General features: G+C 38.0%; 1 protein-coding gene across 1 annotated transcript in view; it reads right to left on the reverse strand.

Moving 5' to 3' along the window:
- Positions 1–423: 423 nt before the first annotated feature.
- The window catches only part of DPYS (dihydropyrimidinase), a 35,203-nt gene continuing 23,009 nt past the window's right edge, over positions 424–12,617 (reverse strand). Inside the window, exons 8-10 of the mRNA XM_010172474.1 lie at positions 4,866–5,073; positions 2,070–2,175; positions 424–565 (exon numbers count right to left, since the gene is read on the reverse strand). Coding sequence (XP_010170776.1) covers positions 2,101–2,175; positions 4,866–5,073 — 283 coding nt within the window. The 3' untranslated portion in view covers positions 424–565; positions 2,070–2,100. The remainder of the gene's footprint in view (positions 566–2,069; positions 2,176–4,865; positions 5,074–12,617) is intronic.

The following is a 12,617-nucleotide window of genomic DNA, read 5'->3' on the forward strand; positions in this document are numbered from 1 at the left end:
CAGCAGCTCTAAAATAGTGATAGTTCCCATGAATCAGCATTTTTCTGTACCTGACCCCTTCCAGGAAGGGAGAAACAAAAAATCAAATTCAGCATCTGAATCTATCAGAATTCTCTGCATTGCTAAGCACAACAGAGATCTTCCTAACACATTAAATTAGAGAATTAGGATTCATCTCTTGTGACCTAACAGAGCAAGAACATAGAAAATGTGCTTAAAGCCCATTGCTCATTTCTCTTACTTTATACCTTTTAAAGATAAATTTTAAGAAATACCATCCCTAAACTTACCTACTTTTAAGAACCTACAGAGCTGCTGCCACATTATAATTGTAGTTATTATTTTATTATTACTCCCTTTTCTAAAAAGAATTTTCCAGTTCTTATAACAAAATTCATTTTAAAGAGAAATTGCTATGACAACTTTTATGCAGGAAGGCCGGTATAATGTTTATTGGTTACTGTAGTTTCATGTTGGCTCTTGAGAAGTTGATTGTGGACTGATTGCTGAACCCAGAATGCACTGCTTTGGTGGGGACAGCAGGGTCATTTTCATTTACTTTTATCTACAGAGAAGAAAAAGACAATATGATATAATCTTTCAAAAAGAAAATCTCTGCTTTGCAATTTGTCACCCAGAGAGGTAATAATGGAGAAAGAGTGCTATGAGCTAGAAAGAATGATTATAGCTCCCTCACTCTATTGCAGCTTTAGCCTTTAGTCCTCTCTATTACAAAAGCTTTCTCCCTTATGACAGAAGAAAACAAATAGGATGCTGCATTCTGTTGCTGCTACTGATGTCCTGGATGAGGTTCACTGTGAGGTAGCTTTAAAGGAATGATACAATGAAATGTGGAAAAGCTAACTTCACCCTTCCACCATTGCAGGTCTTTTCCTGTCCTCATATTAATTAGCACCAAGAATAGACCCATTTTATGTGAGGTGCAAACTGGGGCTTTACAACAGTCTATTGGGAAATCATTTCTCAAACCAGCTGATCTCGTTGGTATACATATGCACCCAAAAACTCAGCCTGGATTTTGTCATGCTTACTGCCATCCACTGTCTCCATGACTCATATTAATCTATTCCTCTGCTGTAGTAGACAACATTTCAGCTGCAGCTGGCACACAATAGCATCATACATCAATTGGGCTTGCTGAAGGTCTTACCAAGTTCTTTTACTTTTACCTGAAGCATTTTTTCTGCTTGTTAAACAGTTGAAGAGTGAGGTGTTGTCACCTAGCCCTTCTCCTCAACTGCCTTATCCCACCCATATGTTGCACTGCACTGATCCTTGGAAGGTTCTTCTAAGAGACAGTTCAACTTACTTTGCCAACAGAAAACTAACCCAAAAAAAGGAAGCTAATTGGGTTCCGCTGGCTTAGCAAGTAAATCAGCTCACAGAAAGATCTAACGAGCACCAGGGCTTATGCAGGTGAGGGAGTGTCAAAAACCAAGCTATGCACTGTAGACACTGGAGAGGAGGGAAGGGGAGATGCTGGGTGCTATTACCCTGTTAGCAGCACTGAGCCTTACAGCAGCTCAACCATCCATTAGACCACTGCAGACACTGACTGCAGCACCTCTATTGTATTGAAGACAGCTGTTGTCCTTGCAAAACAGATCTATCAGCTTAATCCAAACAGGACAATTGGTGGAGAGTTATTGTCTGTAACACAGGGACACTGAATAAATTTTTCACAACAAGCTGTTTTGGGCATTTTTCTTCTGTAAATTTGCAAGCCAAACATTTATGCTTTGTTTCTACTCATGGTGCTAACTGACCTCAGGTTTTCTATGGGGCTTCATACTCATGTCTCAGTCTAGCAGTTAAACTCCATTTTCTTCTCTCAACTGAATCTTTTAAATGAAGCTCCAATCAGAAAGAAAGAGTCCTCCATAGCTGAGTCACAGCATGTTTTCATCAAATTTAAAGATACCAAGACAAGTCAGCATCTGAGATGGCTTATTTCAGATAAGCTAGACAGCCTCCTACATTTTTATTTTCTTGAAGTTTCAGAGAAGCATTAAGTAAAGTAGTTTTCATTAATCAAAAGAGACAGTTACCTGCAAGAGCCAAAACTGGGGAATGAGTCTATTATTTTGGAGTGATGGGTGTTCCTGAGACCACGTCTGTATATGGTGCTCTCTTAACCGGAACAGGCTGACAGATCTGCAATAAAATATTTTAAATATTTCACTATTATTTGTCTTCCCCTTGCAATTACTAATTGGACACAATTAAAATAGCAGCCCTATGATAACCCAGCTTTGTAGGTTATGCATCCCAGCACTTTCATCAAACCCCTCTCTTGAAAAGATCCCTTACACTGGGATTAAACTGTTCAGTTTTCAGCTTTCTTCAGGAGCTGGGTGGCTCAGTCTGTTCACCACTGTAAGAAAGCAATTCTAAACCCATTTTTTAAAGAATAATCTGATCATGTTCCACCTCATTTTATTGATGCTTCTCCCTTAGTCCAAACAGATCTTGGACTGGTAAAACCCCAGAGATTATGGCACAAAAATAATTAGGATATGTTAAAACACAATCATAAAGCAATTAATGGTTGCTTCTGTATATTTTTGACTTGGTTCAGCTACTTGAGGATATCCCAGAAGAGAAGAGGTACAGAGAAAACACATCTGAGCTGCTCTCCACAATAGCTGACTCACTGCATGTTCAAGCTATAAGCTTGTTCTTTTAAAAAGTAATCACATTTTCCAGTGATGCTCTTAATACAGGTAAGAGAGGTTAATGTACATCAGTGAAACAAAGTGAATCCTGCCTTGTGTGGGTATCTACCATCCACCATCCCAGCTGCTGGCTACAGGAGGTTGAGCTAGTTGAAAAATCACTTCTGAAGACATGTTTAACTTGATGTTTTGGTTAAGGGAAAATTCTCTCTAGCTTTGATGGGAAATGGAAACTACCACGTTCACTGAAGTCTTTCAGAATTCTGTAATTATCAAATTTATTTTAAATTTTACTTTAGTTTTGATACTAATCTTCCTCTAACATAGGATATAAGGCTTTAGCAGAGATGCTACGATCTGAAGTCACTAAAAGTCACTAGTCACTGAGCTATGCTCAAGGAAGCACCTAATTATCATTTAATAACTGCAATATGTTCTCTCACATGAAAAGGAATGGCCCAAGTTTTTACTGGTGTAATGCCAGTAAAAATCTGTTTTCGATAGCTAGTTTCTATTACCATTACCTGGCACTTATTTTGCATTAAAAGTCAAAGGGATCAACACTGCACAACAAAGAAAGTGCTATACTAATAAGCAGCCTTCATTAACAAAGTACCAAATACCTTCAATGCCCAGTGGGTTAAACAGACTCCCAGAAACATACAACTCCGTGCATGATACATATCCCACTGAAGATAGATCCAAAGGACTATGATTTCTAAGAGGAACAGTGCGAAGAGAAGCTATCTAAATTAAAAATGCAGAATGAGTCTACTTTAGGTGACCACAGCCTGTGAGACCATCTTATCTGCAGCTGGCCATGGAATTGCATGACCTTTGGAGTAAATGTTTCAATTCAGTTACTTGTTCAGTCGAAATGCAAGATCTTTTCTCTGGACAAATTCCCAGTTAGGACTACTGGTTCACTTTTCTACTAGGTCTGAGAAGTCCAAGCACACGTTATTTTCTTTGCCCTTGCTTTCCCCCAGGAACATTAACCTTCATTCACATTAAAAAGGTGAACAGAATATATAAAATTTGTGGACAGACTTAAACGAGAAATCTGGTTTCAAAATAAAAAGCAAAATACTTTATCTAAATTACACTAACTCGTGCTGGTACAAAAAAAAAAGAGAAGTGTTTCTTTATGTTTGGAAAAACCCCAAAATGCAATAATCTGTTCTCTGTTCTTAGTTCCCAGGGAAAAACTATGTGCTCATGAGAGGACTTCCCTGCCTATTCACTGTATTATATATCAACTTGCAGGCAGCCCACCAGCTCCTGTAAAAGTATGGTCTTTAGAGGAAAGCCTCACTCAGCCACTTTTACATGCCTTTCTTAGTCCATCAAGACAATAGCAAGAAGAACTATACAGAATTCTGGAAGTATTTCAATGGGCCATATCTCATATGGATGCCAGTTTGATTCAATCTCTAGATCCTGCAGTGAATCCCACTAATTCAGGTTACGATTTAAAAATATACTTAGTTTGGGTGCTTTTGAAAATCCTACTCACAATAAGTAATACTAAAGACGCAGAAGCATTCTTCATGAATACCTGCATGGTAAATAGGCACTGAAAATTCAATGTTCATGTATTTTGCAATATTTCTCTTAAAAAAAAAAAAAAATTAGAACAAGATCTTGAACGGAGCTATCTTCCTTGGTCCAGCAGTGCACTTTGCAAATGTTCAGCTTTTAACACATTCTTGCTGAAACAGAGCCAAGTGTTCAATATTCTACAGGGTTTAGCTCCAAATATTTGATCCATGAAAGAGTTATAAAATTATTGATTTCTTCCTCAGTGTAAAATGGATGTTAAGCCTCTCTGATTTTCAGTGAAATCAGTGCAAAAATGTAGCATTTAGTCTGATTACTCATGAGCAAAACTTTGTCCACTTTTATTGCAAGTGGGACATGTTTATTTTAAAAAGTACCCAGGCTTAGTCTACGAGCTGTACAGACTACCCTAAGAGCAGGAACTACTCTCTGATATTTCTCTGTAAGATAAAGAGCAATAAAAATCGAGTTCTTAGTTTCATTTCCTCCCACCTTGGCAGATTTTGATTGGTAAGGGAAATTACAACTGAATCCCCAAACCTCTCTTCCCAAGAGCTAGTTATCCTCATGTTGTATAAAGCATTACAGAGATTTATTAGTTTAATTAACCTGCTCCCGCTGCCTGACTCGTTTGTAGACGTATGGAGGGAATGGTGGACGGGAAACATATTTGCCTTCTCCTGCTGTGACATGGAAAGCTCCGTCTTCATAAACCACTTTGCCTCTTGAAACTGTTGCAACTGCTACTCCATGGCAGATCATTCCTTCAAATATATTGAAGTTGTTAGCCTGGTGATGTGTCTTTGCAGATATTGTCCTGTGTTTACAAAACAAAATAACACCCCAAATTACTATGATCCTTGCATTTTAAGTTACTTTAAATTTTTAATAAATTTATAAAGGAAGAAAATTTAGCAGCATTATTAAACTATGACATGTACAGTACATCATGGAACAGCTATAAAAATAGGGCAGAGCATTAACATTTCATTGAACAGTAATTGCATTTCAAAAGAATGAAGAAGGAGTCAAAAGGACAGAACTTTGCAGCCTTGAAATGCAAGATTTTCCACTAGAAAGAGATTAGTGGGAAAAAAATCAGGTTGTAATATTTTATTTGGATAACATGATTTCATTCTGCCTTGTCAAGCAAATATCTATGGATGATAAGGTCAGAAAAAGCTCTGACCTTTCAGGTAGAATGAATTCCAATTTCAAGTTACAAAAGTATGGCTGCAATGTTTCCAAGACTGAGACTCATGAATAACACAAAGACTATTTCACTGAGAAGTCAGTAGATGGTAATGAATTTCGGTAACTCTTCATGTGAGTTGGATTGATCCAGTGACTGACAGCCCGAATATGTCAATGCTGCTAACTAATAGTGATAATATCACATTTCTACATACCTTTCCTCCAAAGGTATGAAGCAAATTATAATTTTAGACCTCAACAGTACTCATTTGAGCTACAGTATTATTGCTTTGTTTATGCATAGACCTCATTTTTTATGATCACCATTTTTCTAGCAAATTTCTCCAACCCTGACTGTCTACATTAAAGGCAGAGCCAATGCTGGAACTGACATTAGCATCTGTAAGTGCAGGCTGTGTATACTTTATTTATTATCTTTTTTTCTCCACTGAGCTACTTACTATCTACTGTATCTAAAATGGGTCACAAGATTTTGAAGTGAATTTTTGAAGTGAATTATTTTAGTTAATAATTTTATTAACATCCTGTTTCCAGTCTTCAGATTTTTTAATATACAATTTGGAGAGTTCAGATTTTTATTGTAATCTGTAATTTCTGAAAGGAAGGAAGTGTCATGCTTTTGGCTAGCAGTCAAAATTGTCCAGAATGGCTGCTCACACAATCAAAAAACTATCATGCATATATAGCATTAACATTATTCCAGAGACTACTTCTTTTGCAAAAGAATTACCAGAGTAAAAAGTAATATGAGATAGTAATAGATTACTGTGAGACACTGGAACTGGTTGCCCAAGGAAGTTGTGGATGCCTCCTCCCTGGAAGTGTTTAAGGCCAGGCTGGATGAGGCTTTGAGCAACTTGGTCTAGTGGCAGATGACCCTGCTGATGGCAGGGGGGTTGGAACTAGATGATCTTTAAGGTCCCTTCCAACCCAAACCATTCTATGATTAAAATATTTATCTACTTGTAGAAAAATTTCCTAAAACTTTAGTTAACATCCATATCAAAATGAGAAACCCACAACAAAATCTATATCTTTCTTGAAGTATAGCCATTTTCAAAAGTAATCACATATTTAATATTTCAAATTATTACTTATACAGAAGAAAAAAGAATTGGTGGAAGGATACTTAGTTTTCCATATCTTTCTCTTGAACTAAGAAAAAACGATTCTACTAAGGGCTACATTTAAATCTTGGTAGCAACTGACTTTTCAAAGGATATATATATAGAAATACTCTCTATGACCAATCTGCCCATAGAAACAAAAGCTTTTCCTTATTCAACACACCTTGGACAGAAAAGTTACCCATGCCTGCTCACCAGTATCAGCATCATCTTGTAGAGTCATAGTGGAAAGAGGGAGCAATAGAAGTCAGACCTCTCTTGTATTCACCAGACCTATGAATTCTGTCAAACAACTTTATCCATGGGTGTTACAGTCCTAAAAAGTGTTTGTGAACGTATTCTTCTAGCTTACTGCATTACCCTTATGGGTCCAATTACTAGAACAGTAAGTAAGAACAACTGTAATACAATTATCTTTAGCATTCTCTGGGTATACATCATATCTATTTGCACAATAGCACTGGGAAACGAAAAGTGGAAAAGGTAATTTGAGCAAACAAACAGAAAAATAAGCGAGATCTTTCAACTCAACATGTGAACTGTTTAAATGTGCTAGAGCAGGATCACTAGAGGCAAACATGCCTCAGAGATAAGCCTGTACTTCACAAAAAGATACAAAATGAATGAAAGTTAGCACATTGAAAAGTAATATCCATTTGTACAGATAAACCTTACAATATCACAAAACATGTTTCCCAGAGCTTGTCTCAACAACAAACTTGTATAGAACTCATTTGTAACTCTTCTGTTGAAACAAGTCTGAGATCATGCTGCCCTTTCTGAAGGTGAAGCACATCCTCCCTAATGGCGATCACCAAAATTTGTTTGTAATTTAACCCCCTGACATTATCAATGGCAGTGAAAGTTTCAGGTAGCAAGTGAGCAACCAAATACAACAGAACTCGATGGTATGCTTGGGTCTGAAGTTCACAACTCAGCAACCTTATGCAACAGACTGATTACTGCTGTATCAGTCATTTCATTAGCATGCAGCTTGCCCGGAATCTTAGTGAAATTCCAGTGTTTGTTCCAAATGTCCAAATGCTATAGACCACTTGGCTAATGGCAAGAACAGCTGTAACCTACTTATAATCCAAGAAACTAAGACTGCCACTGTAGCAAAGTGTAATGTAACAGCTGTCTCCAGCATCCTAAGTGATGCCTGACATAAGGGTTTACTCAACATGAGAGAGTAGATTCTGACTGCAAGCTTCAAAAACCTGTATTGGATTTATATTATAAAATGTGTAAAATTATCTAATTCAGCTTATAAACTATAGTGGCTCTTGTATCAAGCAGCCGTTTTTCAAAAGGAGACGGAGATCAGAATGATTACTTCAACATTTAAAAGAACATTCTCCTCTACAAAGAGGATACTGCAAAGACATCAGGCTGTTTTGTTCCTACTTACATCAATGTTACCATGTAATTCACTTAAGCTGCTTTTGATACACCTGTCTTGCAAAGAGGTTTTAGGCTATCAAAATAAAAATTTACATTCCTCTAGTAAGAGAGAGGAAGACATACTTCTGAAATTGTCTTTTTTCAACCCAGTGCTTATACTGAACAAATTTACAGTCAAACAGCAATTATTTCAGTCTAAGAGCAATTACCAGCTTTTCTCTGACTGAGTGAGGATTCAGTGACTAGTAATCCTGTATTTATGCTTTATGTGAGAAAGGGATTGTATCTAAAAAAACTATAAACTGAAGTTTGAAATTTAGAAAAGAGCATCAGATCAGACTAATGAAGCAAGCTGTGGAGTGAAATTCAAGACTGGACAGGTCGTCAGCTCAAAAGTTATGCCCTGAAGCTTTGTTAAGGACTTAGAGGTACCAGTTTTCATTTCAAGTCAAACACAATCTAGGAGCATCATAAACATGTCTATGCCTCAGTAGGAGCCTGAAATACTAAATAGTGAGTTACAGTCAAGCAGGAGGTGGAACTGGATGGAGGGAAACCATTAGACATTAGAGTTATCTTCTACCCCACATAATGCAAAGAACACAAAACTACATCAGCCCAGTGAAGGTGGATCTGTTGGACTAGAGTGAGCTCTAGAATCTAAACTTGGCTGTGAGGATTACCACTTTAATTTTCAAGGTGGGCATAAGAAAATCAAGCATTCAATTACTTTCAATGGAAACTGGATGCATATCACACAATTTTCTTTAAAAATTCCATGTGCAGGAACACGAAGGAATTCTGTAGTTGACAGCCCTTAGGCAAGAAGAGCCATTCAACAACTCAGTAAAGGCAGGACACCTATTTTATAATTAGTTAATTAAAAACACAGTAATAAAGGAAGCTAAAATGACCCGAATCCACTGCTGAAAACAACTGCATTGTTGACAGCTGCCACAGAAAACCAAGTTATGTAAGAGTGAGTATTTGAGCTGTAAGCAACTTCTCTTAGTGCTTACAGTGCAGTATCTCTAAGCTTTTCAGAGCTGGGGGTAGGTGAGAAATGCCACTTTGCTGAGGACAGTATCAGCCCTTGCAAGTTGCCTCTTCACATCCGTTTCAGATGCATCTAAACTCTCCATATGGTTAACCTGCTTTTCTAAAAATCTAGAAAACAATAAATCAGTGGTTCACCTTTCTGTGCCATCCTGAGCCATCACTCATTTATAATGATAATTAAGTTGAACTTTGTTAATGTTAAAGAGTCAGTTTTATTAAAAAGAAAAGCAGAGGAGGGGAAAAAAGAGAGGAAAAAGCAAAAAGAAAAAGTCTTTAAAACTATGTGCAAAAATGTTGCCTATAAGCCTATAACATGGATTTAAAACTCCATGGTCTATTTTATATTAAGGAATTGCAATAACTGCACATGCAAATATATGCAAGCAATGATTTGTAAAGTTATATTCCTAGCATTTTAAAAAATATCTTTAAATAAGCATCACCTTTGAGTAGGCACATGAAGTGAGATTTATGGATAAAATAACAGATGCAATAAGAGGTACGAAGTTTGTGTTTGGGAGCTCCAAGTCAAAGCGACTTATCTTAAGGGTGGGATCTTTATTTCATGCAATCATATCTCCTAAAATTCATCATTTTAAGATGGGTAGAGAATGACAACAAAATCATATTTCTGATTATCGTAAGTAACTCATCTGTCAACAATAACATCAGTCTGGTCCTATCAATCACTCCAAGCTGATACAAGATGGAAGTGAAAATTGACAAACTGTATAACGGGCAGGAAGGAAACAATAATGAGAAATTAAACTTGCAGAAAAGCATAAAAAGAGCAGAAAATACAAATGAGTGTACTCAATGACTGAAGAAGATCCGGAAGAGATTACCAGGGACAGAAAGGCAAGGTTATATAAGGAGAAAGTAAGAATTTTTTTATTGTTTTATTTTTTTTTACATTTCTAAGATTCAGTTCTCTAAAGAGAACAGCTGACATTTTGTGAGACAGCAAGTTACCAGGGAAACGTACATCATGCTCGCTCAGAGAGGCTTATTTTGTTACAGTTCACAGAACCAGAGAGTCATTGAGGTTGGGAAGCATTTCCAGAGATCATCTCTTCCAAGCTCTCTGCTCTGATCAGGGTCTGCCAAAGTAGGTTTCTCAGGGCCATGTCCAGTTGGATTTTAAGTACCTCCAAAGATGGAGACTCCACAATCTCTTCAGGCAACCTGTGCCAGTGCTTGATCACCCTCACAACAGCAACAACAAAAAAGTTCTTTCTTACTTTTAAATGGAATTTCTTGTATTTTAGTGTGGTGGTTTGACTTGCCTAGCAGCCAATCACAGCTGCTCTCTCACTCTCCCTGCCCATAGGGAGTAGGGGAGAAAATTGGAAGGGTAAAAGGGAGAAAACTCATAGGTTGAGATAAAAAAAAAAATCTAATTGAAATAAAATAATAATAATAATGTCAGTAATAACAGAATATGAAAATGAGTGATGCACAGTGCAATTGCTCACCACCCACTGACTGCTGCCCAGCCTGTTCCCAGGTAGTGATCCTGGAACAGAGACAGTCCCGAAACTGCAATCTTGGAAGAGCAAGCCTGAGCTATCCCCAAGAGAATATCCTCTTTCTGGTCAGCCCTAGTAAATATACTGAACATGATGTGATATGATATGGAATATCTCATTGTCATATTCAAATGCCAATTTGGGTTTTGCTAATTACTATGCTTCCCCCTTCCAGTCCACTTCGCACTTGCAGACTCGCATAACACAAAGACCTTGGATTTCCAGCAGGAACTAATAACAGTAGTACCTTATCAACATTCTTCTCATAACAAATCCCATACTGAAACCAAAACAGCTATTCTAGCTATTAAGAAGAAAATTAACTCTATCCTAGCAAAACCAGGACATTTAGTTTTGTGCCTATTGTTTCTTTCTCCGTGACCCCTGAATTTGACTTAACAGGCCTTTGACAGGAACTCTGATTCTAGTAAATTAGTGTACATTCATGCATGCACACTTGCACTTATGCAAAAGAATATGGAGCTACTGAAAATGCCAGAACATACTTGTCCTATGCGTACATATTTGTATGCCACGTTATTTCATTTTGCCTCATTGTGTCTAGATGCAGTTATCCACGCTCATTCATCAAAAGAGTAAGACAGTTGTAACATTATTTATTCTAATAATTTGCTAACATCTTGGTTTCTTCTTTCATGTTATGAAAAATTATAGGCAGTTGCTTGGCAAAGATGCTTAAATGTTATAACTTGTCCCCATTTAAGCCTCTGCGGCTGAAGACTTGACTTCAAATGAGACAGACATAGGCTGCAGATTTTGGTTCTAACAAATGCGAAAGATTTATCCATGCATACATCTACATGCAAGAAAAGGCATTAGGGGAATGTATGCCAGCAGATAGGGCACTCTGACTTCTCACTGATTTACATCCAGTGACTGTTTCCTCTAAAATGCATAAACAACACCAGAAATAAGGGCTAGAAACTACATATTCCCTAGTCATGTCATGGCAGGTAGATTACAGAGTAACATGTCCTTTTCCTCCTTTTCCTCCTCACCTCAGGACTCCTGCATTCCCTGTTAACCAGGGATCCTGCTCCAGCAGCTGTGTGCTTGGAGCTCCAGCCATTGCTGCTGTGCTCAGGTCTGAGTCCAGCTCCATTGGCACATGCGGGGCACACGCTGGGCCTGCCAAAGAGAGCTACTCCACTGGAGCCCAAGGAAGATGGGGTGAGAGACTGCTACCCACACAGCCCACTCTGCCTCTGCATTCAGAAGTAGCTAACTTTTAGGCTATATTTAGTGAGTGGGAAAAAACTGGTGGGTGAAGCTTCCCAGCCTTCATGTTATAATGAAGGGCTGGACTTAGAAAGTTAAACTCCATTCAAGATGGTTTTTTTTTTCCCTATGGGTGTTTGATCGTGCCTTTGGGGACTGATCCAGGGCTTCTTTGCAAGGCTCTGACAGGCTACAGTGGGTTTATTGAGCCCTAATATCTGCCAGGAGACAGATGTCTCTTACGAAATCTTTACCATCTTCTGCCCTTATTTTACAAGGGCTGCTCAGCTCTTTCCATGGTTTGAATCAGCTACTGCAGTATTTAGATTCCTTGCTGAGCATTTCTGAAACAAGCCCTAGAGATTTTGTATTCTTGTTTGCTTTCAAATACCTAAAGGCATCAGCTGTAGATGGCACTGACTTGCTGACAGGTGACATTCCCTTTTCCTTGCTTACTCTGCCCTCTCCTTCTGGAACAGTCTTTACAGTTGCTTTTGTTTCACAGACTTGGGGTTGCTATATTATTTGTGTGCAGCTGAAAGAAGTCAGTGAACATTCTTGATCAAAGTACAGATTAAAATAAGATGGTACAGTGAGTACACATTTGCTGCCTACATGTGTTTTTCCAAGGAGTTCTCACACAACAAACCTGTGTGCACAGGCAGTGCTTGGGATGCTGAGGGTGTTGAGGTCTGCAAGATGGTGTTTGGTAGCACACGACTGTAATAAACCAACAGGTCCCTTTGGTATTCATGTGTTCTTTAATGCATATGCAGTGAGTATAAGAA

The sequence above is a fragment of the Antrostomus carolinensis genome, unplaced genomic scaffold, assembly GCF_000700745.2.
Source record: "Antrostomus carolinensis isolate BGI_N321 unplaced genomic scaffold, ASM70074v2 scaffold1427, whole genome shotgun sequence".
Taxonomy (NCBI): domain Eukaryota; kingdom Metazoa; phylum Chordata; class Aves; order Caprimulgiformes; family Caprimulgidae; genus Antrostomus; species Antrostomus carolinensis.